This window comes from Bubalus kerabau, chromosome 3, assembly GCF_029407905.1.
Source record: "Bubalus kerabau isolate K-KA32 ecotype Philippines breed swamp buffalo chromosome 3, PCC_UOA_SB_1v2, whole genome shotgun sequence".
NCBI classification, from domain to species: domain Eukaryota; kingdom Metazoa; phylum Chordata; class Mammalia; order Artiodactyla; family Bovidae; genus Bubalus; species Bubalus kerabau.
Window position 1 is genome coordinate 81,591,425 of NC_073626.1, and position 22,012 is coordinate 81,613,436.

At 42.4% G+C, this 22,012-nt stretch overlaps 1 protein-coding gene and 1 long non-coding RNA gene across 10 annotated transcripts in view; one reads left to right on the forward strand and one right to left on the reverse strand.

Moving 5' to 3' along the window:
- STK39 (serine/threonine kinase 39) overlaps positions 1–22,012 on the forward strand; it is a 320,485-nt gene that overhangs the window by 76,649 nt on the left and 221,824 nt on the right. For 7 of the 9 annotated variants that reach the window (XM_055572347.1, XM_055572346.1, XM_055572348.1 and 4 more), the window contains 3 exons: positions 10,306–10,414; positions 13,577–13,718; positions 14,944–14,999. In XM_055572347.1, the coding sequence (XP_055428322.1) occupies positions 10,306–10,414; positions 13,577–13,718; positions 14,944–14,999 (307 nt within the window). Of the gene's footprint in view, positions 1–9,216; positions 9,971–10,305; positions 10,415–13,576; positions 13,719–14,943; positions 15,000–22,012 lie in introns of those variants that run through there. The other 2 variants (XM_055572350.1, XM_055572354.1) reach the window with 2 other exon arrangements.
- Positions 6,055–8,934, reverse strand: LOC129646346 (uncharacterized). The gene is made up of 3 exons (XR_008711874.1): positions 8,781–8,934; positions 7,113–7,218; positions 6,055–6,950 (listed from the first exon to the last, which is right to left on the reverse strand). It is a non-coding gene; the product is annotated as an uncharacterized LOC129646346 (long non-coding RNA).

The following is a 22,012-nucleotide window of genomic DNA, read 5'->3' on the forward strand; positions in this document are numbered from 1 at the left end:
AGGCTCAGTGTCATGATGTCATAACCAAACAGAGAGGCCCAGAGATGGAAGTTGTGTTCTGTGGAAGGAGCTATTTACCCATTGTGATTTCTCTGCTGACCTCCCGGGGTTTTCCAGACCTCCACCTCCTCTGACACTTGACCTTTTACAACTGCTCTTTTTAGTTTACGCCCCTGGCGGCTCAGACAGTTAAGCGTCTGTCTACAATGCGGGAGACCTGGGTTCGGTCCCTGGGTCGGGAAGATCCCCTGGAGAAGGAAATGGCAATCCACCCCATTTCTGTTGCCTGGAAAATCCCATGGACAGAGGAGCCTGGTAGGCTACAGTCCATGGGGTCGCAAAGAGTTGGACACGACTGAGTGACTTCACTTTCCACAGACATGATTAAGGCTGTCACAAAATGTGATTCCTTTTCCTAATTCTTGCATGTGTTTTTCCCTGACTTCAAAATACCCAGACCTTCCCCATTTCTAATCTTGTCTTCAGTTTGACTGTACTTGGATAAATAAGTACTAAATCATAGAAAAATAAAACTAACTGGCGAGGCACACTGGTTGATATATTCATAAATAGTACAGCTCAGAATATTTGACTTAACTCTTCCTTGAGTGGGTTTTTCTTCCCATTGGTACTCTCGTTCTAAAAGAGGTAGGAGTTTGCTGTATGTGTGCCATTTGATTTTTTGTAATTAAAAATAACATTTTTCATGATTGAAAGTGACAGTCCAGAAAAATATATTGCTTTTAGAACTTTGTCAATCTTTTTCTTCCATTTCTTGGCTGACATTTGAAATCATTGAAGTTTATGGGTTTTTTTTCTTGTTTTAAAAAAAAATTCAGCTACTTACAGTACTGGGTTATTTGTGAATATGGATGAGATTACCCTTCATAATGATGATGATGTTATGGCAGTGCAAGCTGAACGATGACTTTTTGAAGAGTGTTTTCAATTAACCCGGTTACCCTCATATCATTAAGGCGGCGGTCCAACCTTTTTTGGCACTAGAGACCTGTTTTGTGGAAGACAGTTTTTCCATGGACTGGGGAGGTGGGGGGAAGATGGTTTCAGGATGATTCAAGCTCATTACATTTATTGTGCCCTTTATTTCTATTATTATTACATTGGCTCCACCTTAGATATCAGGCATTAGGACACAGAGGTAGGGGACCCCGATAAAGAATTATTTACATGCTTAGAGGGACGTTGTTAACATTTTAAAGATATATTTGGTTATCTCTCACATTTGGAAATATACGTTTTATTTGCTAGTATTCATGAGTCACATCCCTGGAGGAGGAAATGGCAACCCACTCCAGTATTCTTGGCTGGGGAATCCCATGGACAGAGGAACCTGGCGGGCTGCATTGCATGGGGTTGCAAAGAGTCGGACACTGCTGAAGTGACTTAGCACATGGGTCATATATTTATTTTTAAGATGAAATTCCAGTGTGGAAATGGTGCTTTGCCACAAATGGAAAATGTAGGAGGTCGATGTTCTCTCAGCATTCTGTTGAAAGAATTGGTGCATGTCAGTGCTTAGCTGGAAAGCAGTGTTTCGCAAACTTGGCTGCACATTAGAATCACCTGGGAGCTTTTGAAAATTTTCATTCCCAGGCTGGGTCCTAAACCAATTTATATCAGTGTCTCTGGGTCTGAGATCCAGGTGTTGGTATTTTTTAAAGGTCCCAAGGCGATTCCACTGTGCATCCAAGGTTGAGAACAACTGCTTTAGAATAAAGTTAGAAATAGCACCTCCTCAGATTTAACTGCACGTGATGTTGGAACTTTTCACTTCTCTTCTTTTCACAGCTATTTGTAAGGCCTCCTCAGGCAGCCATTTTGCTTTTTTGCATTTCTTTTCCATGGGGATGGTCTTGATCCCTGTCTCCTGTACAATATCACGAACCTCTGTCCATAGTTCATCAGGCACTCTATCTATCAGATCTAGTCCCTTAAATCTATTTCTCACTTCCACTGTATACTCATAAGGGATTTGATTTAGGTCATACCTGAATGGTCTAGTGGTTTTCCCTACTTTCTTCAATTTAAGTCTGAATTTGGCAATAAGGAGTTCATGATCTGAGCCACAGTCAGCTCCTGGTCTTGTTTTTGCTGACTGTATAGAGCTTCTCCATCTTTGGCTGCAAAGAATATAATCAATCTGATTTTGGTGTTGACCATCTGGTGATGTCCATGTGTAGAGTCTTCTCTTGTGTTGTTGGAAGAGGGAGTTTGCTATGACCAGTGCATTCTCTTGGCAAAACTCTATTAGCCTTTGCCCTGCTTCATACAAAGGAGAAAAGGAAAGATATAAGTATCTGAATGCAGAGTTCCAAAGAATAGCAAGGAGAAATAAGAAAGCCTTCCTCAGCGATCATGCAAAGAAATAGAGGAAAACAACAGAATGGGGAAGACTAGAGATCTCTTCAAGAAAATTTGAGATACCAAGGGAACATTTCATGCAAAGATGGGCATGATAAAGGACAGAAATGGTATGGACCTAACAGAAGCAGAAGATATTAAGAAGAGGTGGCAAGAATACACAGAGGAACTGTACAAAAAAGATCTTCACAACCAAGATAATCATGATGGTGTGATCACTGACCTAGAGCCAGACATCCTGGAATGTGAAGTCAATTGGGCCTTAGAAAGCATCACTATGAACAAAGCTAGTGGAGGTGATGGAATTCCAGTTGAGCTATTTCAAATCCTAAAAGATGATGCTGTGAAAGTGCTGCACTCAATATGCCAGCAAATTTGGAAAACTCAGCAGTGGCCACAGGACTGGAAAAAGAAAGACAATGCCAAAGAATGCTCAAACTACCGTACAATTGCATTCATCTCACACGCTAGTAAAGTAATGCTCAAAATTCTCCAAGACAGACTTCAGCAGTACATGAACCGTGAACTTCCAGATGTTCAAGCTGGTTTTAGAAAAGGCAGAGGAACCAGAGATCAAATTGCCAACATCCGCTGGATCATGGAAAAAGGAAGAGAGTTCCAGAAAAACATCTACTTCTGCTTTATTGATTACACCAAAGCCTTTGACTGTGTGGATCACAAAAAACTGTGGAAAACTCTGAAAAAGATGGGAATACCAGACCACCTGACCTGCCTCTTGAGAAATTTGTATGCAGGTCAGGAAGCAACAGTTAAAACTGGACATGGAACAACAGACTGGTTCCAAATAGGAAAAGGAGTACGTCAAGGCTGTATATTGTCACCCTGCTTTTTTAACTTATATACAGAGTACATCATGAGAAACACTGGGCTGGAAGAAGCACAAGCTGGACTCAAGATTGCTGGGAGAAATATCAATAACCTCAGATATACAAATGACACCTTATGGCAGAAAGTGAAGAGGAACTCAAAAGCCTCTTGATGAAAGTGAAAGTGGAGAGTGAAAAAGTTGGCTTAAATCTCAACATTCAGAAAACGAAGATCATGGCATCTGGTCCCATAATTTCATGGCAAATAGATGCGGAAACAGTGGAAACAGTGTCAAACTTTATTTTTTAGGCTCCAAAATCACTGCAGATGGTGACTGCAGCCATGAAATTAAAAGACGCTTACTCCTTGGAAGGAAAGTTATGACCAACCTAGATAGCATATTCAAAAGCAGAGACATTACTTTGCTAACAAAGGTCCATGTAGTCAAGACTATGGTTTTTCCAGTGGTCATGTATGGATGTGAGAGTTGGACTGTGAAGAAGGCTGAGAGCCAAAGAATTGATGCTTTTGAACTGTGGTGTTAAGAAGACTCTTGAGAGTCCCTTGGACTGCAAGGAGGTCCAAGCAGTCCATTCTAAAGGAGATCAGTCCTGGGTGTTCTTTGGAAGGAATGATGCTAAAGCTGAAACTCCAATACTTTGGCTACCTCATGCAAAGAGTTGACTCATTGGAAAAGACCCTGATGCTGGGAGGGATTGGGGGCAGGAGGAGAAGGGGACGACAGAGGATGAGATGGCTGGATGGCATCAGTGACTCAATGGACATGAGTTTGGGTGAACTCCGGGAGATGGTGATGGACAGGGAGGCCTGGCGTGCTGCTATTCATGGGGTCGCAAAGAGTCGGACATGACTAAGTAACTGAACTGATGTTGGAACTTGGGTGGATTTGATTTCTCAGCTAAGGCTGAATAGAATATTTTGCTACCAACATTAGATACAGAAGAATTTATTTAAGATTTAGCTAAGGTGTGAAATTATGCTAATTTGGTTAAGTATAGTTTAATATTTTGAATTCAGGATCCATTTAAAGCATTTTCTTTCATAAAAGAAATTTCTTTCTTTTTAGTGCTTTGTAAATCATATTGTCTTCAGGATGAAAGAAGCGAGGCTTTACGTTTTCCCTAATTCTTAGTCCTTCAGACTTTTTTTTGTTTCTCTTTGTTCTGAAAGCTTTGCATAAGTGTATGTTTAGACATCTTATTCCAAAAGCTTTTGAGGCAGTATTCCAAGATACGTGAAATATGATAAGGTGGTATTAATATAAATTAAACTCAGAGTGTAGTAATAAGGGAAAACACAGGTGAGGATGATGTAGAGTTAGGAATGAAGCGAAGAATTCATGGCCCAGTTAGCTGACCGCGTGTCACAGGACACTTCTTGAGCCAGCAGCACACAGAGCACATTTGTTAGGAGATCTTTCTTTGGGAAAGGTGTGTGCTGCTGCCAAGGTCTGTCTCTGTGCCTGAGACTTAGTTGGGAACTTGGGACCTTTGAGATTAGTGATCAGTGTGGGGATGCTCGTTTGGGAAGAACTGAGACATCGAGAGGGTGACTGCAACATTCACGTTAGGTGCTTGACCTTCTGCAAGGAGTTGTGTAGATCTCATTTTGCTTATTTCACAACAGTCCTATGTAGATGGTATTTTTTTAAAGCATCTTAAAAAAACATGGAGTATAATTGCTTTACAATATTGTGTTAGTTTCTCCTGTACAATGGAGTGAATCAGCTACATGTATACATATATCCCCTCCCTCTTGGACCTCCCTTCCCCCCAACCAATCCCACCCCTCTAAGTCATCACAGAGCACTGAGCTGAGCTTCCTGTGCTTTATAGTGGGTTTCCAATGGCATCATCAAGCTCATTTTACAGAAAAGGATACTGAGTCTCAAAGAGACTGGGTGACCTGTCCAGGTAACCAATCTGTGGTCCATGGCAAAGCCAAGCTTCCAAGCCAGCTGTGACTTAGCATGCGGCCCTTCTTCAGTGGCTCCTGCTGGCTTACATCCCTGTTAATCACGCTTCCTGCTTATTCTCAGTAACAGTAACAGAAGACAACAATTTTGGGGGGAGGTAGGACAAAGTCCATATAGCAGTATTAGAAAATCGCTCTGCTGCTGCTAAGTCACTTCAGTCGTGTCCGACTCTGTGCGACCCCATAGACGGCAGCCCACCAGGCTCCCCCGTCCCTGGGATTCTTCAGGCAAGAACACTGGAGTGGGTTGCCATCTCCTTCTCCAATGCATGAAAGTGAAAAGTAAAAGTGGAGTCGCTCAGTCGTGTCCGACCCTCAGCGACCCCATGGACTGCAGCCTTCCAGGCTCCTCCGTCCATGGGATTTTCCAGGCAAGAATACTGGAGTGGGGTGCCATTGCCTTCTCTGGAAAATTGCTCATAAATATTTAAATATTTTGTTGTTCAGTTGCTTAGTTGTGTCCAACTCTCTGTGACCCCATGTACTGCAGCACACCGGGTTTACCTGTCCTTCACCATCTCCCAGAGCTTGCTCAAACTCATGTTCACTGAGTTGGTGATGTCATCCAACCATCTCATCCTCTGTTGCCCTCTTCTCCTCCTTTGTTTCATGTAACAGGCACATGTCATGGCCTGTTTTGGCAAATTCGTCCAGGTTGGCCCAGCCGCAGTATGTGGGTGTCCCTCTTTGATTTGCCTGCCTCCCACATCGCTCCCAGCAGAGATGCTGCTGTGACTGCCACTTTGGTGTTAGCAGATGGAAAGGCCTTTTACTCAATAACCCATTTTAGGTTGGCTTTCCCACTCTTGAGAGATATCACTTGTGCTGCAAGAGCAGATCCAACCACAAGGAAGCTTAAATATTGTGCCGTAGCTTGGTTTGGCACTTGATGTGTCTGAGTCTGATTTCACGGTTCTGTCAAGGGAGCCACTGAATTGTGCGTGCTCAGTCACTCAGTCATGTCCGACACTTTGCGACCCCATGGACTGTAGCCCTCCAGGCTCCTCTGTCCATGGGGATTCTCCAGGCAAGAACACTGGAGTGTGTTGCCACGCCCATGTCGATCTACCCAACCCAGGGATTGAACCCAGATCCTCCCGCATTGCGGGTGGATTCTTTACCACCTGAGCCTCCAGGGCAGCCCATGAATACTGGAGTGGGTATCCTATCTCTTCTCCAGGGAATCTTCCCATCCCAGGAATCGACCTGGGGTCTCCTACATTGCAGGTGGATTCTTTACCAGCTGAGCTAATGACTATAGTTTTAGCTGATGTGTTGCCTGGATTTCAGAGGTCTGTGAATTCTTCCAGTTTGACCTCATGCTTTTTCCTCCCTTTGAAGTTTTTACCCTTTCCTGTGGCTGTGAAATTCAAACCCTTTAATCCCACAGTCTCTGATTTCCAGCTTTGCCTCCTGCCCGTTCCACAAGGTCTCAGTCACCCTGGCAGCACCACCGGCCGGCTCTTCTCCATTTCCAGCCCCTGGGCCTTGGTTGCAACCACTTGTCTGTGCTCCTTCCTTTCACATCCCCTCCACCCAAGGGCCTGTCTGCCTGCCTTCCACCACTTTGTCATTACAAGTCTGGTTTCTGGACCTGCAGCATCAGCAGCAGTTAGAAGCCTCAGGCCCCGCCCCAGACCTACTGGATCCGAATCTGCATTTTCACAGGGTTCTCAGGTGATCTGTATGCACATTCAGATTTGAGAAGCGCTGCTCGAAATCACACATCTTCCATGGATTGTGTCCTAAATAAGGGGATAGAAATGAACCCAGTCATTCTGTGGGAAGAACTGGATAAAAAGGTGTTTTTGTTTTTTCCATCCATTTATTCAACTGTGGGCAATACTTTGATCACTTCTAGGGATAGGAAGAAATGCATATGTTTGGGGATAAATGGCTTTACCTACCCATATGGTAAAGTTAAGGCATTGGGAAAAGCTTGGATAATTAGTTGACAGACTGTTCCAACAAGGAAGGATTCAAATAACAACCATCATCACTGTGTTGAAAGTTCTGTGGAAAGAATATTTGAATCAAGAAATAAGTTATATTTTTCAAATTGAAAAAAAAAGTTTATACAATTGTTTTGGTCTGTCTGGGACTCTAGAACAAAGATGCCATAGACCAGGTGGCTTATAAACAAAGAAACTTGTTTCACACTGTTCTGGAGCCTGGCAGTCTGAGATCAGGGTGCCAGCATGACTGGGTGGGTGCCCTCTCCCAGTCCACAGGTTTCTCTGCTGTCTCATGTTGAGGAGGCGGTGAGCTGGTTCTCTGGGGTCTGTTTGATAAGGGCACTAATCTCATTCGTGAAGGCTCTACCCTCGTGATTTAATCACCTCCCAACAGCCTCACTTCCCAGTACCATCCACTTATGAATGTTTCAGGGACGCAAGCATTCAGACCATAGCAAAATTATAAATACAGTTGACCCCTGAACAATGCAGATTTGAAATGTGGAGGTCCCTTTACACTCAGTTTTTTTTTCAGTGTAAATACTATAGCACTACACGATTATGGCTTTTTGAACCCAAGGACACTGAGGAAACAAATCTTGGATACCTAGGGAGGATTTTCGACTGTATGGAGGGTTGGTGCTTCTAATCCCCGTGTTGTTCAAGGGGTGCTTGTGTAAAAATTTTGTATCTCTCTAAAAGGCAGCTAAACAACAAGTTTACATATAAACTAAATGAAGGATTGGATAGGCTGCATAACACCTATTTTTAACTTTTTAAAAGTGCATTTCTACCCCGTGGTGGAAATATTACTTAATATGGGGTTCAGTGAAAGTACAGGTCATTTCCCAAGGGAGAGTGACCAGTGTTTTTCCTTAAGGCAAGTTTCATCATGTCTTTACACATTAGCTGCTCCATTGCATGGAAAGGCTGTGCAGTAAAATGGGTGGTGTAGGAGTGGGGGGTACGGAGCCCTAGCCAAGTGATGCAGAGGACAGCGAGATGATGATGAGTGGCCAGACCGATGCCAGTCCTGCCTCTTCTCAGAGCCCGCCTCTTCTTTGACCCACCCTGACTCTGCCCTTGCAGGTCTGTTAGCAGCAGCAGCATCTGTGTCTCTTCTTTCTTTTCTTTAAAAGTCCTCAGGATTTTTAAATACCTGGCTGGCAATTTTAAGGCCCTGAATTTTGAAAGAATAGAATTTGGTAAGCTATATCCATATACTATCTAAAATAGTTTCTCCATAGGTTACTTACAAGAGTCCCCTCCTACCCCCAGGTGTTTCCCTCTCTCACACACACACCCATACAGTTGTTCATTGCTGTATCAGAGAACTTGATCCCCAGGTAGGGAGTGATACTGGCCATCTAAATACAAAGGTCTTAAAAAGTGTTTTTCCAGGCTCTGACCCACTTTGCGTCCATGCAAAAGTGTTTCCTTTCATAAGAGCACCAGTGGTTGACTATATGCTTTAATGATTTAAAAGTTTGGTGTTCGAAAACTAGAAAGGCATTCATTTACATTGGATATAAAACTGAGAATGTAGAACACCCATACTTTGAAGAAACATCGTTCTCATTTCTGTGAACAGCAGGGGCGTCTGTTTAAACTGGACCCTACCTGGAGCTGCAGGCCTTCAAAGTGGGCCATGCCCACAGGAGCAGATGCTGGCCACCTGAAATAGGGGTGCTGGGCAACGTTCCAGTTCTCCTTCAGAACGTCTGACGGTATCGAAACCTAACACTCGAAACAGATGGAAACTAGAGCTCAGGTTTTAGATCTTCTTCAAAGGACAAAAGGTGCAGAATCGAAAAGTGTTAGATTTAGAAAACCTGTGATCAGTTAAACGGATTAGGAAAATGATGGGAAAGTGTTATTGTATAATGAAAGGAAAACAGACGAATGGGTGATTTTTTTTTTTCTTACGAGTTTATCCATGATAAAAAGCACTTAAATAAACATGTACTGAGACGTATGTATGTGTTACATGTCATGATATTTAGGCCAAGTTAATTGACACGTAGGGTTGTCTTAGTAATTTGAAGATTAAAATAATATTGGATATATAAAGGTAATGTAGAGATGCAAAAATATACTTTTTATTTCATCATAAATACACAATCATGTAAGTGAGGTTTCTGTGATGACTTAGGTTATTCTGGTGGCTTTTGGTCAGCACCTTGAAATTGAGTTATGCTGGTTTGGTACCGTTGATTGAGGGTCAGCATTTGACTGAAGGTTTTTATAGGCGTCACCTGACCTGGCCATAACAAAACAGCAAACTAAAACCAATATGAACTTGAGTATTGCAGAAAAATGTGTCTTATGGAAGTTGCTCCTTTGTTTGATTTCAGAGCTTCGTGGTTTCATCTCTTGATAAAACTTTTTCCTCTGCAGCAGTGTTTTCTAAGCCGAGACCCACAAAGCATTCTTTTCCTGCATTGTTAATATGGATTCAACTATGACAGCTTATCTACTGCAGGACTTCTCAGAGCCTTTGACAGGACTAATGTAGCCTGTGATGCTTTTAAAGTGAGATATAGTATCTGATGTTTCCCAAGCTTATTTCATTTTACCAGCTGCGTCTCCCACCACTACTTTTCTGTCTCCCATGGAAGATAATGTGGAAGATGATACTCTAGCATTTTTACATGTAGTTTTTCATTTACCGTCTTAGCAGACCTGAGAAACAGAAGCAACTCTGTTGGATGAGGGAGGCTCTAAGAACCACTGGAGCTCAGGTGGGCGCCTAGACTTAGGTGTCCTAGTAGCTCATCCATCTTTCATCTCTGTTGATGCTTTCAGTTCAGGTCAGAGACACTTATCACATATGGCGGGCAGGGGAGGAGGGTCATGTGGGCTGCGTGCTGATCTGAAGTTCCTCTGTCCCTCGGAGGGTCCACAGGGCTCTGTGGTCTCCTAATTCTAGGGAGGCGTCCCTCATTCTAGCAAGTGGATGATGCGATTGAGGGAGTTAATGCTCATGTGGTTTATATAAAGTAATGGTCTGGGCAGCCCCACCCGCTCACCCTCGCCCAGGTGTGCTGTAAGTAGGAACGTTTCCTGAGTACTCAACCGGGTTTGCTTGTTTTTACTTCCGGGGTTTCACCCGATGGTACTATGTCATGTTTTGCTCTCTTTATAGAAAGAAATTCAAGCCATGAGTCAGTGCAGCCATCCCAACGTGGTGACCTATTACACCTCTTTTGTGGTAAAAGACGAACTTTGGCTGGTCATGAAATTACTAAGTGGAGGTAAGTGGATTTTTTCATTATTTGCTTGTTTTTTTCTTTTTTTTCCTTTTGTGTGAGTCAGCATATTGAATAAGATTTCAGATTTGATCCCCTTCCTCCTGTATTTAAAAGTTTTCTTGGTTCATTATTTGCCTAGAGAGTAAAGTCTGGATTGCTTCATGTTCATATTCAAAGCCTTCCATAATTCAGCGTAACTCTGGACTATCTGTGTCCTCTTCTAACTCAGCCTTCTTGGCGTGGGTGAGACTTTCCAAAAGTCTTCTGCTGTCTGAGGTCTCTGTACTGCTCCTCAGCCCTGGATGTCAGTCTGTCCTTCTCCATGTGCTCTTGTCCTGCAAGATCTCATCATCTTTGTCTCTTCAGAAAAGTTAACCAGGCCTTTCTCTTTTAAAGCATTCATTCTTAACATTATTCAAATCTTTCACACCTTGTAAGATAACAAGTTATGTCACTGCTGTTTGTTAAAAGGTCTGTGCTGATGGAAATGTGTGCTGTGCTCTCCAGTTTCTTCTGGTGGATCGAGTATTTGACACGTGGCTAGTGTTACTGAGGGACTGAATTTCTATTCAATTTTAATCAACTTTATTTAAATAACCTCAGGTGGCCAGTGGCTACGGTATTGGACAGGATATTTTCAGATTGTGGGTTTCATGAAGGAACACGTGGGAAAGGAAAGGAACTTTATTTTTCCAGCCTCAGATCACGGAAGTTAAAAAAGCCACAGACAAGAGTCAGACATGACTGAGCGACTAAACTGAATGTAATTTGTAAGACACTTTCCCATGCCCATATTTTTTTTTTTCTTTCATCTTCTAGCCTCACTCTTTGATAGGGAAGGATCATCATCACGGTTAGTTTCCTTGAATGCTTTCTCCATGGTTAGATCCCTTGCAAGGTGATTTATTGCCTTATTTCATGTAATCCGGGCAACACCCTCGAATGGCAGGTGTCATCATCTGCGTTTTTCAGAAAGTACACAAGAGCCCAAGAGAATTAGACCGCTTGCCCAAGGTCACACACATCATAACTGTTGATGCTGGGAGCTGTGGACCTACAAGCCACACTGCCCTACAGGTATCATCACCTTCATTATACAGAGCTGAAAACTGGAGCTGAGAAAGCGCAAGCATACCCAACACCCAGCGTCCCTTCCTCCCTGTATATCTGTCTTTCTGAGATATGAAGTATATTACGAGCAGGGGAGAACGTAGGGTAGTGTCTGGATGCAGGGAGAACAGACAGAGTGGGGCTGATACTGTGGAGGCCACTTTTATTTGCAAGCCCAGTTCAGCTAAGGCTGAATCAGGGAAACATCTCAATATTTATTTATTTTTTTTAAGAAGAAAGTGACTTGGATCCAGCAAGGCCCTGCCATGAGATGATGAAGGCATTGTAATTGCCTCGGGTTTGCTTGTGTAAGTCTCGGTAGGGAGCCCGGGAGAACTTAGTTCGGTTCTGTTCCCAGTCTTGTCAATGCTGTTAGTCATTGTTTCCTTGAGTGCCAACTCTGGTTTTTAATTAAAAAGGAAAGGAGAAAAAGGAAGCCCTTGGAGCTGACAGCAGTGTTGAGCCTCAGGACTGCGTCTTGGTTCTGCTGAGGGTGGTGCTTTATCAATGATGATTTTAACCAGGTCTCTTCCTGTGGGGTCCACTAACGAAGGAAACAAGAAATTCTGGTAACCTGGGATCTTGCAGGTTTTACTTCCTCTCTTTATTTTTAATCCCAATTACTTTTTGTAAGCTTGAAAGTATCCCCTGTGCCCTTCCTTGTGGATTGGATAGAAAATTTCATTGTCTTTTTAAAGGAATTAAATTTAGCCTTCCCAGGCTTTAGGTAAGAGGAACAAGTTTTAAACAGGTTTCCACAGGTAAGGGGAATGTGGGCAGACATGGCCCACTTTTCTTTCAGCAGTCCAGAAATGCATGGGTGTGTGCGTGCTAAGTCCCTTCACTCATGTCTGCCTCTTTGCAGCCCCGTAAACTGTAGCCCACCAGGCTCCTCTGTCCAAGGGATTCTCCAGGCAAAAATACTGGAGTGGGTTGCTGTGCCCTCCTCCAGGGGATCTTCCCAACCCAGGGATTGAATCAGAGTTTCTTATGTCTCCTGCATTGGCAGGTCTGTTCTTTACCAATAGTGCCACCTGGGAAGCCTCAGAAATGCATCCATGCCTCGTATGGTATATCCCTATAAGATTAAAAAATACAATGTTTTTGGAAATGTTATTTCTAAATAATCCAAAAATCCAAGAGTCAGCCGATAAAGAGATGTTTTGTTTCTCTCAGAGGGGGGAAACTCTGCATTTGTTTTCTTCTATACTGTTTTATCACATCAGATCTCTTAATGAAGGGCAGGTGGCTAGTCTGCTGTAGTAATACCTGATGGGGAAACGCAATCCTCCTAGTTAATCAGAGAGAGCTTGGAGCCAAACTCAGGTCCTGAGGTGAGCTATTTGGTAACTCTTCAGAAATGTTGAACCCCCAGGTAATTATGGCTCTTAAAATGCCCAGGAGATTTAGAATATTAATTCACATGTGTTGAAACATGAATTCAGAGTGCCAAGGATACTAATCTGTTTATAGTAACAAAGTAGTATGCATTCATTTCTTTATTATTAAACTCAGTGCATCAGTGTCAAGTAAATGGAATAAAGATTGCCTAGCGTCACAGAAAGAAGTCTTCTCATCATAAGCAGGGGTCTCTAGAAGCAGTGTACTTTCTTCTTGCTTCTGCTACCTGTGTCTTAGGGGTTACAGAAGAGCTGTGCTCCTTTCTCTCAGCAGTTCCCTGCTGTCTTTTCCCCTGGCTTCCTGTTCCTTTCTTTTTCTGCGTAGACATCCGGAACCTCCTTTTAATCTGTAACCAATTGCACGTCTTGGGGAAAGGGACTAACTGCAGTGGTCATGCGCAGGCTTCTGCCTCTTGACCCAGAACCCCTCTCATTAAGTTCAGCAGGATGTGTGCTTGCAGACTTGGATTTAATGTTTTTCTGGCCATGGGCTGCCATGCAGTTGTTTGTATGCCTTGGGAATATTTGTGCTAAATAAACAACAACAAAAAAATATTTTGATGTGCTCATTTAGTTTTTTAAATAGGGAGCCCTGTTCTGGAAAGATCATGAAGGTGCTTATACAGTTGTTTAATTCTTCTGTCTGTCCACTTAGGTTCAATGTTGGATATCATAAAATACATCGTCAATCGAGGAGAACACAAGAACGGAGTTCTGGAAGAGGCAATAATAGCAACAATTCTTAAAGAAGTTTTGGAAGGCTTAGACTATCTACACAGAAACGGTCAGATTCACAGGTATGGCTTCTGCAGAGGTGTTTCAATTCAGCTGTCCATAGCTTCAGTCCTAGTTAGTAGAGAATGTTAAGGAAACACACCTCACAGTTAAGTATTGACATATGTCTAACTTGCATGTGTGTGCTCAGTTGTTAAGTTGTGTCTGTCTCTTGGCAACCCCATGGACTGAAGCCCACAAGCCTCCCCTATCCATATGATTTTCAAGGCAAGAGTACTGGAGTGAGTTTCCATTACCATCTCCAGGGGATCTTCCCAACCCGGGGGTTGAACCCATGCTTGCTGAGTCTCCGATTCTTTACCACTGAGCCACCTAGGAAGCCTCATTTCTAACTTAGGTCGGCATCTCTAGCTTTATAACGCAGGCAAGAGTGTTCCAAACATGTAATATGTTAATTATTTTTGACATGGTGGTGGAAGAGGAGGAGAGGCACTAATTTCATCTCTTCTGTGACATACAGTGCTAATTCTTTACATAGCGTAATAGCATAGAATGCGAGCACTTGATGTTTCAAATGGGTTAGTGTTACTTGGGCTCTTAGGAATAGTTGCAAGTAAACAACCATTAACCATAATACTAATATTTGTAATTCCCCTGCCCTGAACTATGAGTGAACTGTATGGTTTATGATATTTACTATGTCTTTTAATGATTAAAAAAATATTAGTTTAGAAATCAAACTTGTAAATTGTCATTTTTCTTAAGTGTTAAGGCTACTGAGCCCAACTTTTATATAGTGAACAAATATAGACTATTATAATTAGTATTTGTAATCAGTATCTCCCCAGAGAAGAGACTGATCAAATCCACTGTCTAAGAGTCTGATGGGTTTGATTTGAAATTGTACCACAGACAAATTTAAGTTGAAGTAAAGCAGTTCTACATAGACTGGGCTTTAATTCTTGATAAACTGATAGTATTGTGAGTATGTGGACAGTCTCTAATTCTGTAACATAAAGTATCTACTCACTGTTTTAATTAAATCTGGATAATAGTATTACAAAAACTAAGGTTATAATATAAAACCCTAACCATCCTTCAGGAGCAAACTATAAAATCACAGTGTACCCTTGTAACTTTTTAAATTTGTTTTACAAATATTATATTTGTAAAATAATAATTATGTCAAACAGCTAAATTATATGATATGTTTTAAAATCTCCCTGAGTGAATTAATGCAATATATTGTCTGTACTCTAGCATTAAATTCTGTCTTTTTCCTAATAGGGATTTGAAAGCTGGTAATATTCTTCTGGGTGAAGATGGTTCAGTACAAATAGCAGGTAAAGCTGACAAAGATAAAGCATTCTCTGCTTGTTTATGGACGTGTTACAACTTCAAAGAATGTAGAGTCCCTCCTAAGAAATGAATAATGCTTGTAGTCTTTTTTTTTTTTTTACTTGACGTATAGTTGATGTACAATATTGTGTAAGTTGCAGACATACAGTGTAGTGCTCCACAGTTTTAAAAGTTAGTATTCCATTTGTAGTTATTATAAAATTCTGGCTACGTTCCCTGTGTTGGATAGATGTCCTTGTAGCTTGTTTTGTGCATGATGGTTTGTGCCTCTTATACTGCCCCTCCCTACTTCCCTCTCCTTATTGGTATAACCACTAGTTTGTTCTCTCTGTAAGTCTGCTTCTCTTCAGTTATATTCACTAGTTTGTTTTATTTTTTAGATTCTGCATACAAGTGATACCATACAGATGTTGTCTTTCTCTGACTTATTTCCCGTTAATTGTAATGCCCTCCAGGTCCACCCATGTTGTTAAAAATGGCAACATTCTTTCATTCTTTTGAGTGGCTGAGTAGAATTCCATTGTAGGTCCCCCAGTATTTGGGCTGCCTTATTATTGAATGTTTGGATCTGAGGTATAACATGTTTTCCTATTGTTTTGATAATCTTTGTTAGATCTTCCTATAAATTGCTGTTTTAGAACACGGCCTTTTAATAAAGGACAATTTTAATTTTATTTTCTACCTTCCAGATTGAATAATGGTGATATTTATATAAATGCAAGAAGCACTTTGAAAAGTTTTTTTGAATGAGTTTGAAAGTTTAAAACACTGTACACATTAATTTTAAGCCCTTTATTTCTCAAGCGATGGCTGAAAGATTTGTGAATTCTTGAAACCTAGGGCTTATTTTACTCTCAAATTTGACCCTTCATGGTGATTCTTGACAGTTGATGGGGCCTGGCAGTGTAGTAAAGATCAAATGAGAGCATTGACAGGAGCCTTCTCCATGCAGATCCTCTCATTTTGTTAATGCTCCTAGAATAACCTGAAAGGCCTGGGATAAAATGTAGCCATGTGCCTATCCGCTCTTGTTTTATCCCCCTTCTGTGAAGGGCTGTCTCAGCAGTCCTCTCAACCAGCAGCACTTTGGGCATTTTTGGCTCCACAGTCCCCTCTCTGTACTAGACTGTCCGTGTCATTACCAGATGTTCAGCCTTCTGGCTTCCAGGCATGACATGTCACTAGCAGCACATCCTAGCAACATCCGTGGTGACAATCAGTCACCGATCTGGCTTGTGTTATTGAAAAAATGTTGAAAACATTTAGTTAGTCTGATCTGCTTCTATTTGAGTTGGGTGGGAAGAGTCTTACCTTCTAGGATAGGTTTAAAGTCTTTGCATATCTAGTTATTAGAATGAAATTGATGGCAGTCCTTGGTCCCACTCTTGTTTCTAGACAGATCTGAGGATCTGGGGATATTATTCGAAATGTGAGAGGTCAGCAGAAAACAAACACACCCCCAACACAAAGGATGAGCATTGAGTCATCTCTTTGATTCATTGTGCCCCTTCTCTGGGTACCAGAGGACCAGTCAGGTGATGTCCCAGCCTCTATAGTGAGCACGATGCTGACCTTAGGCTCTGGGTTTAGTTAGGTACACTTACAGAGACTATTACCGAGTTTTTTTGTTTTTTTTTTTTAAAGAAAGATGTTTTGAAAATATAAAAGGGAAACTGAGGATTTGTTTGAGATCAGATGTTTCTTCCTTAGGGAAGTAATAATGGCAATGTTATCTTTTATTAGTCTTCTCTTTTGAAAAGATTAATTTAGTCGAGTTTAAGACCACCAGGAAGGCGCTCAGTGTGTCAGTCAAGCACAAAGGCTTTGGAATCAAGCAGGCCTGATTTAATACCCGCTGTACAACTTGGGGCAAATCACTGCATCTCTAAGCCTCAGTTTCCACATCTGTGAGACCGTGATGATATTGCCTATCATTCTCAAAGACAGGGACTTCCTGTGCAGCTACTAAATGGTAGGATTCAAGCCCCTATAAGTGCAATACAGTAGGTTTTAGAAAGTTACAGAGTATTCTAGGTGTTTCCACCCAGAGATGTCAGTTTGCAAAATGCGGAGGTATTTCTGTATAAACATTTTTTGTTAAGTTGTCTAAAAAGATCCTGGAAGAAAGGACCTTAATCTTTAAGACTCCAGTGAATTGATAAGAATTTGTAACTTAGAAGAAATACACACATTTATATATCATTTTGTACTCATGATTTTGTATTCTCTGCTTTAAAGAGGATCTTTCAAATTGTCTAAATTTGATGCCCCGTGAAATCTGGATCCACCCCTGCTTACTGTTTTGGCAGTAAGTAAATAAATGTGAGAAATGGTTAGTGTGACCCTCAAAATGGGCAATCGACAGTAAAAAGACAGTATAGGCTTATTTATTGTGGTAGCAAAAGATTAGGAACAGCTGAGGTGTCCTGGTTAAGTAGGTTTATGGTATATCTATACTATGGAAGACCCACCGATGGAGAATGAGAAGTTCTCTGTACACCAATGGGGGAAAATCACCGGGTTACATGGTTAAGTGAACACAAGGTGAAATACTATGTATATAATATGCCACCTTTTGTGAAAGAAATAGAAATAAGAATATCTGTGTATATGTGTGCAAAGAAGTATTAGAAGTATAATGGCAGTGGGGGTGATAGAGTATATACCTTTTAAAACATTCTGAATTTTGAACCATGTCAATATATGACCTAGTAAAACAAATGAAAGGACTCCACAAACTTAATGAACTGTCAATAAATCAAAGCCATTTTAGAAGCCATTGTGAAAGTTATCAAACGTAGCCCAAAGTTGAGAAGAGTAGGAAGAATCCTCTGGTATGCATCACCTGGCTTCAGTACTCAGCAGTCTTTGGCCAGTTCTCAATTCATCTCTCATTCCCCTCCCTGCTTTGGAGACTCTTATCATTATTGATGCTGACTTTTGTTCTTGAGCCAAGTCAGTGGTTTCTATATGCACATCTTGTCCTTCCTTTAGAGAGTGGCCTTTATCCCACAGGCTAGGGGCATTATGAAGAAAAGACTTCAACTAAACAACTGAAAAAAATGTGTGAACAAAAGCTTCGAACCTTCTAGCATCAGATAGTCTAGTTGTTAAGAAGAGGATCTCTGAGATCAGCTGGCTTGGTTGAGGGCTTGCCTAGTAGCTCAGCTGGTAAAGAATCTGCTTGCAATGCAGGAGACCTGGGTTTAATTTCTGGGTTGGGAAAATCCCCTGGGGAAGGATTAGGCTACCCGCTCCAGTATTCTTGGGCTTCCCTAGTGGCCCAGACAGTAAAGAATCTGCCTGCAATGTGTGAGACATGGGTTTAATCCCTGGGTTGGGAAGATCCTCTTGAGAAGGGAATGGCTACCCACTCCACTATTCTTGCCTGGAGAATTCCATGAACAGAGGAGCCTGGCAAGCTACAGTCCATGGAGTCACAAAGAGTCGGACACGACTGAGAAACTTTCACTTGGTTGAAATTCCCAGGTCAATTCTCAAGCTCTGGGACCTTGGTCAGTTCTCATGCTCAACATCTTAAAGACTCAGTTTCTTTAAAGGGAGATACAGGTATAACCCACTTCATCTTTTTTTTTTTTTAAACAAGTTCATTTTCTAGACTTTTAAAATTTTATATATATGTATTTATTTATTGGCCTTGGTGGGTCTTCACTGCTGCAAGGGCTTTTCTCTAGTTGCAGAGAGAAGAGGCTAGTCTGTAGTTGAGATGTGCAGGCTTCTCATTGCAGTGGTTTCTCTCGTTGTGGAGCATAGACTCTAGGCACTTGGGCTTCAGTAGTTGCTGTTTCCTGGGCTCTTGAGCACAGGCTGTCTTGCCTGGAGAATCCCAGGGACGGAGGAGCCTGGTGGGCTGCCGTCTGTGGGGTCGCACAGAGTCAGACACGACTGAAGTGACTTAGCAGCAGCAGCAGCAGCAGCAGAGCACAGGCTCAGTAGTTGTGGAGCATAGGCTTAGCTGCCCTGAGGAGTGTGAAATCTTCCTGGATCAGGGATCGAACTCGTGTCTCCTGCACTGGCAAATGGATTCTTTACCGCTGAGCCACCAGGGAAGCCCTCTTCATCTTTTTTTCCTGAGATCAGATGAGACTCTTTGTATCCAGTGATCTTCCAACAGCTGCTGGCACATGATTGGCACACAGGAAATATCAGCAGCTGCCACTGCTAATCTTGTTCCTGTTACTACTGTAACTCCTGCTGACAGACTTGCGCCTACCAGCCCTTCCACTGCCTGAAGATCATATGTACCTCAAATTTGTCTTGCAAGAGGTTCAGCTCCGAGGGGCTTTATGAGTTATAAAAAGGAAGTGCTTATTAATTATGGCACTTGGAAGCTAACTTGTTATTACTTTTGCTGTAAGCTAATTAAAAAGTACAACGAATTTTTTCTGTTGTGTGATGAAACCGTCATTTCTCACTGAGAGAGTCAAGGTGGCAGCGAACAGCTTCTGAAATGCTGAAGGGCGTCAGCCCCTGGGTTCTGCGCCACCTGGTTCTCTGCCAGTTATTCTGTCCCGGTGTTCCTGTCAGACTAATGACCCCAGCTCCTGCTCTGGGCCCCAGGGAGTACATTGCCCTTTTTCTTTTTTCTCAGTTGAGATCCCCTGAGGTAAGATTTCCCGACTTTTCCTCTCCCTCTCAGGACTGGGTTTTTTTTTTTTTCCCTCACTGCGGGTGGCGGTGTTGAGTGTAACCCAGCAGGTGTTGTGGCAGGGACTGCTGCATTTGGAAGGGCACTTGCAGGAAGCCCCCACTTGGGCTATCATGAGGTTAAATGGATCCGTGTCTATAGTGCTTAGGATGATGCCCAGCATGTGGTGAGGAATTTGTGGACAGTCAGTCTAGGCTTTTCTCCCAGCTTTCCTGGTGGTGGTGTTGTATGTGCGTCTTCGTGGCTTGTGTGGTGATGAAGTATGAATCTTCATGAGCTGTGGTGGGTTATCAGGCATGTGAGTGTACACTGTCTCCATCTCTGCAGCTCAGCTATAGTTTTCTAGAATTCACATTTAATGTTTTTCATATTCTCTGACTTGAGCATAACATTGAGTTTATACAGTATTTCAAATTAAATTTTTTGTTTTAACTCTCAAGATTATTGCCTTAAAAAGAAAAACATGCAGTGATTCCTTGGAAAAGCTGGCCGCTGCTGCTCTCGCTGGGTACAGGATTTTGACACTCTTAGTCAGGCAGTGGCTTGCTGTCTGAGCACACTTGGGCCGGGGGTCCTCAGGTCTTTTGCTGGTATCTTGTGTGGGCAGAGTAGGGGAAGGAGTGTGGGAGAGCTGAAGACTCAACAGCAGCAGAGCTAGACTGTCTCTCTGTTGCTGTTCAGTTCAGTTCAGTCTCTCAGTCATGTCTGAGTCTTTGTGACCCCATGAATCACAGCACACCAGGCCTCCCTGTCCATCACCAACTCCCAGAGTTCACTCAGACTCACATCCATGGAGTCGGTGATGCCATCCAGCCATCTCACCCTCTGTCGTCCCCTTCTCCTCCTGCCCCCAATCTCTCCCAGCATCAGGGTCTTTTCCAATGAGTCAGCTCTTTGCATGAGGTGGCCAAAGTACTGGAGTTTCAGCCTCAGCATCATTCCTTCCAAAGACCACCCAGGACTGGTCTCCTTTAGAATGGACTGGTTGAATCTCCTTGCAGTCCAAGGGACTCTCAAGAGACTTCTCAACACCACAGTTCAAAAGCATCAATTCTTCAGCGCTCAGCCGTTTTCACAGTCCAACTCTCACATCTATACATGACCACTGGAAAAACTATAGTCTTAACTACATGGACCTTTGTTAGCAAAGTAATGTCTCTGCTTTTGAATATGCTGTCTAGGTTGGTTGTAACTTTCCTTCCAAGGAGTAAACGTCTTTTAACTTCATGGCTGCAGTCACCATCTGCAGTGACTTTGGAGCCCCCCAAAATAAAAGCATGCCACTGTTTCCCCATCTGTTTGCCATGAAGTGATGGCACCAGATGCCATGATCTTGGTTTTCTGAATGTTGAGCTTTAAGCCAACTTTTTCACTCTCCTCTTTCACTTTCATCAAGAGGCTTTTTAGTTCCTCTGCACTTTTTGGACAAATTATCTACTTCTTGTACTTAAGACTGTTTGTACTCTCTTCCCTTCATGTCTTTAAGCTCCCTAGGCTCTGTTTTCTGCAATACAAGTTAAACTGGGAGAGGTTTGCGTATACTTCTTTGAATGCAGTGTTTGTTTACCTTGAGAGTATTATGCATATTTTTTAAAAGAGTTTTTTCTGCTTTTTAATAGAAACATAACATTTTTATTTAAAAAAGTCACACATTCTATGTGTGTGTGTATATATATATAAAATATATATATATATATATTTCCTTTCTCAAAGCCTTTTTGTATTAGAAAAGGGAAAATGAAGGGGCCAGGTTCAGATCACTAGAAACTCTTGCCTAAGATGCAGCCAACACGTGTGGTGAGTATGGCTGGAATGCTTGGCTTCATTTCCAACAGTAGCAATTCCATGGGAAGTCCATGTATTTTCAGTGAGTGTGGCTGTAAAATCAGCACCTGATCTTACCAAGTGTTTCCTGTGTGCAGGCCTGGTTCCATGTGCTGAGTGCACTGTGAGTCAGCCTCACGAAGTGGGTAAGGCTGTAGTAGAGCCCCATGGGCCGATGCTCTCATTATGCTCACTTTACCCGCCAGCTGCTAAAATACAGAGAGAGGGGAAGTAAGTGGCCCAGATTACATGTGGAATAAGTGGTAGGGTCAGGCTTCAGATTTGGGCAGTCTGGCTCCCGAGCCTGTGACCCCCTAATTGTGGGATTTCCGGGAAGAGAACCCTAAACCTGGATTTGAATGATCTCTGTTTTGGGTGGAAGACCAACAGCAGTCGCTAGTGCTTCTCGCTCTTGGCGTAAATTGATTCTGTTAGGGGCTGGGAAACATACTCAGCACCTTTCCCCTCCTTGCTCACAGCATCACCGGTGAGGCTTCAGGGAAT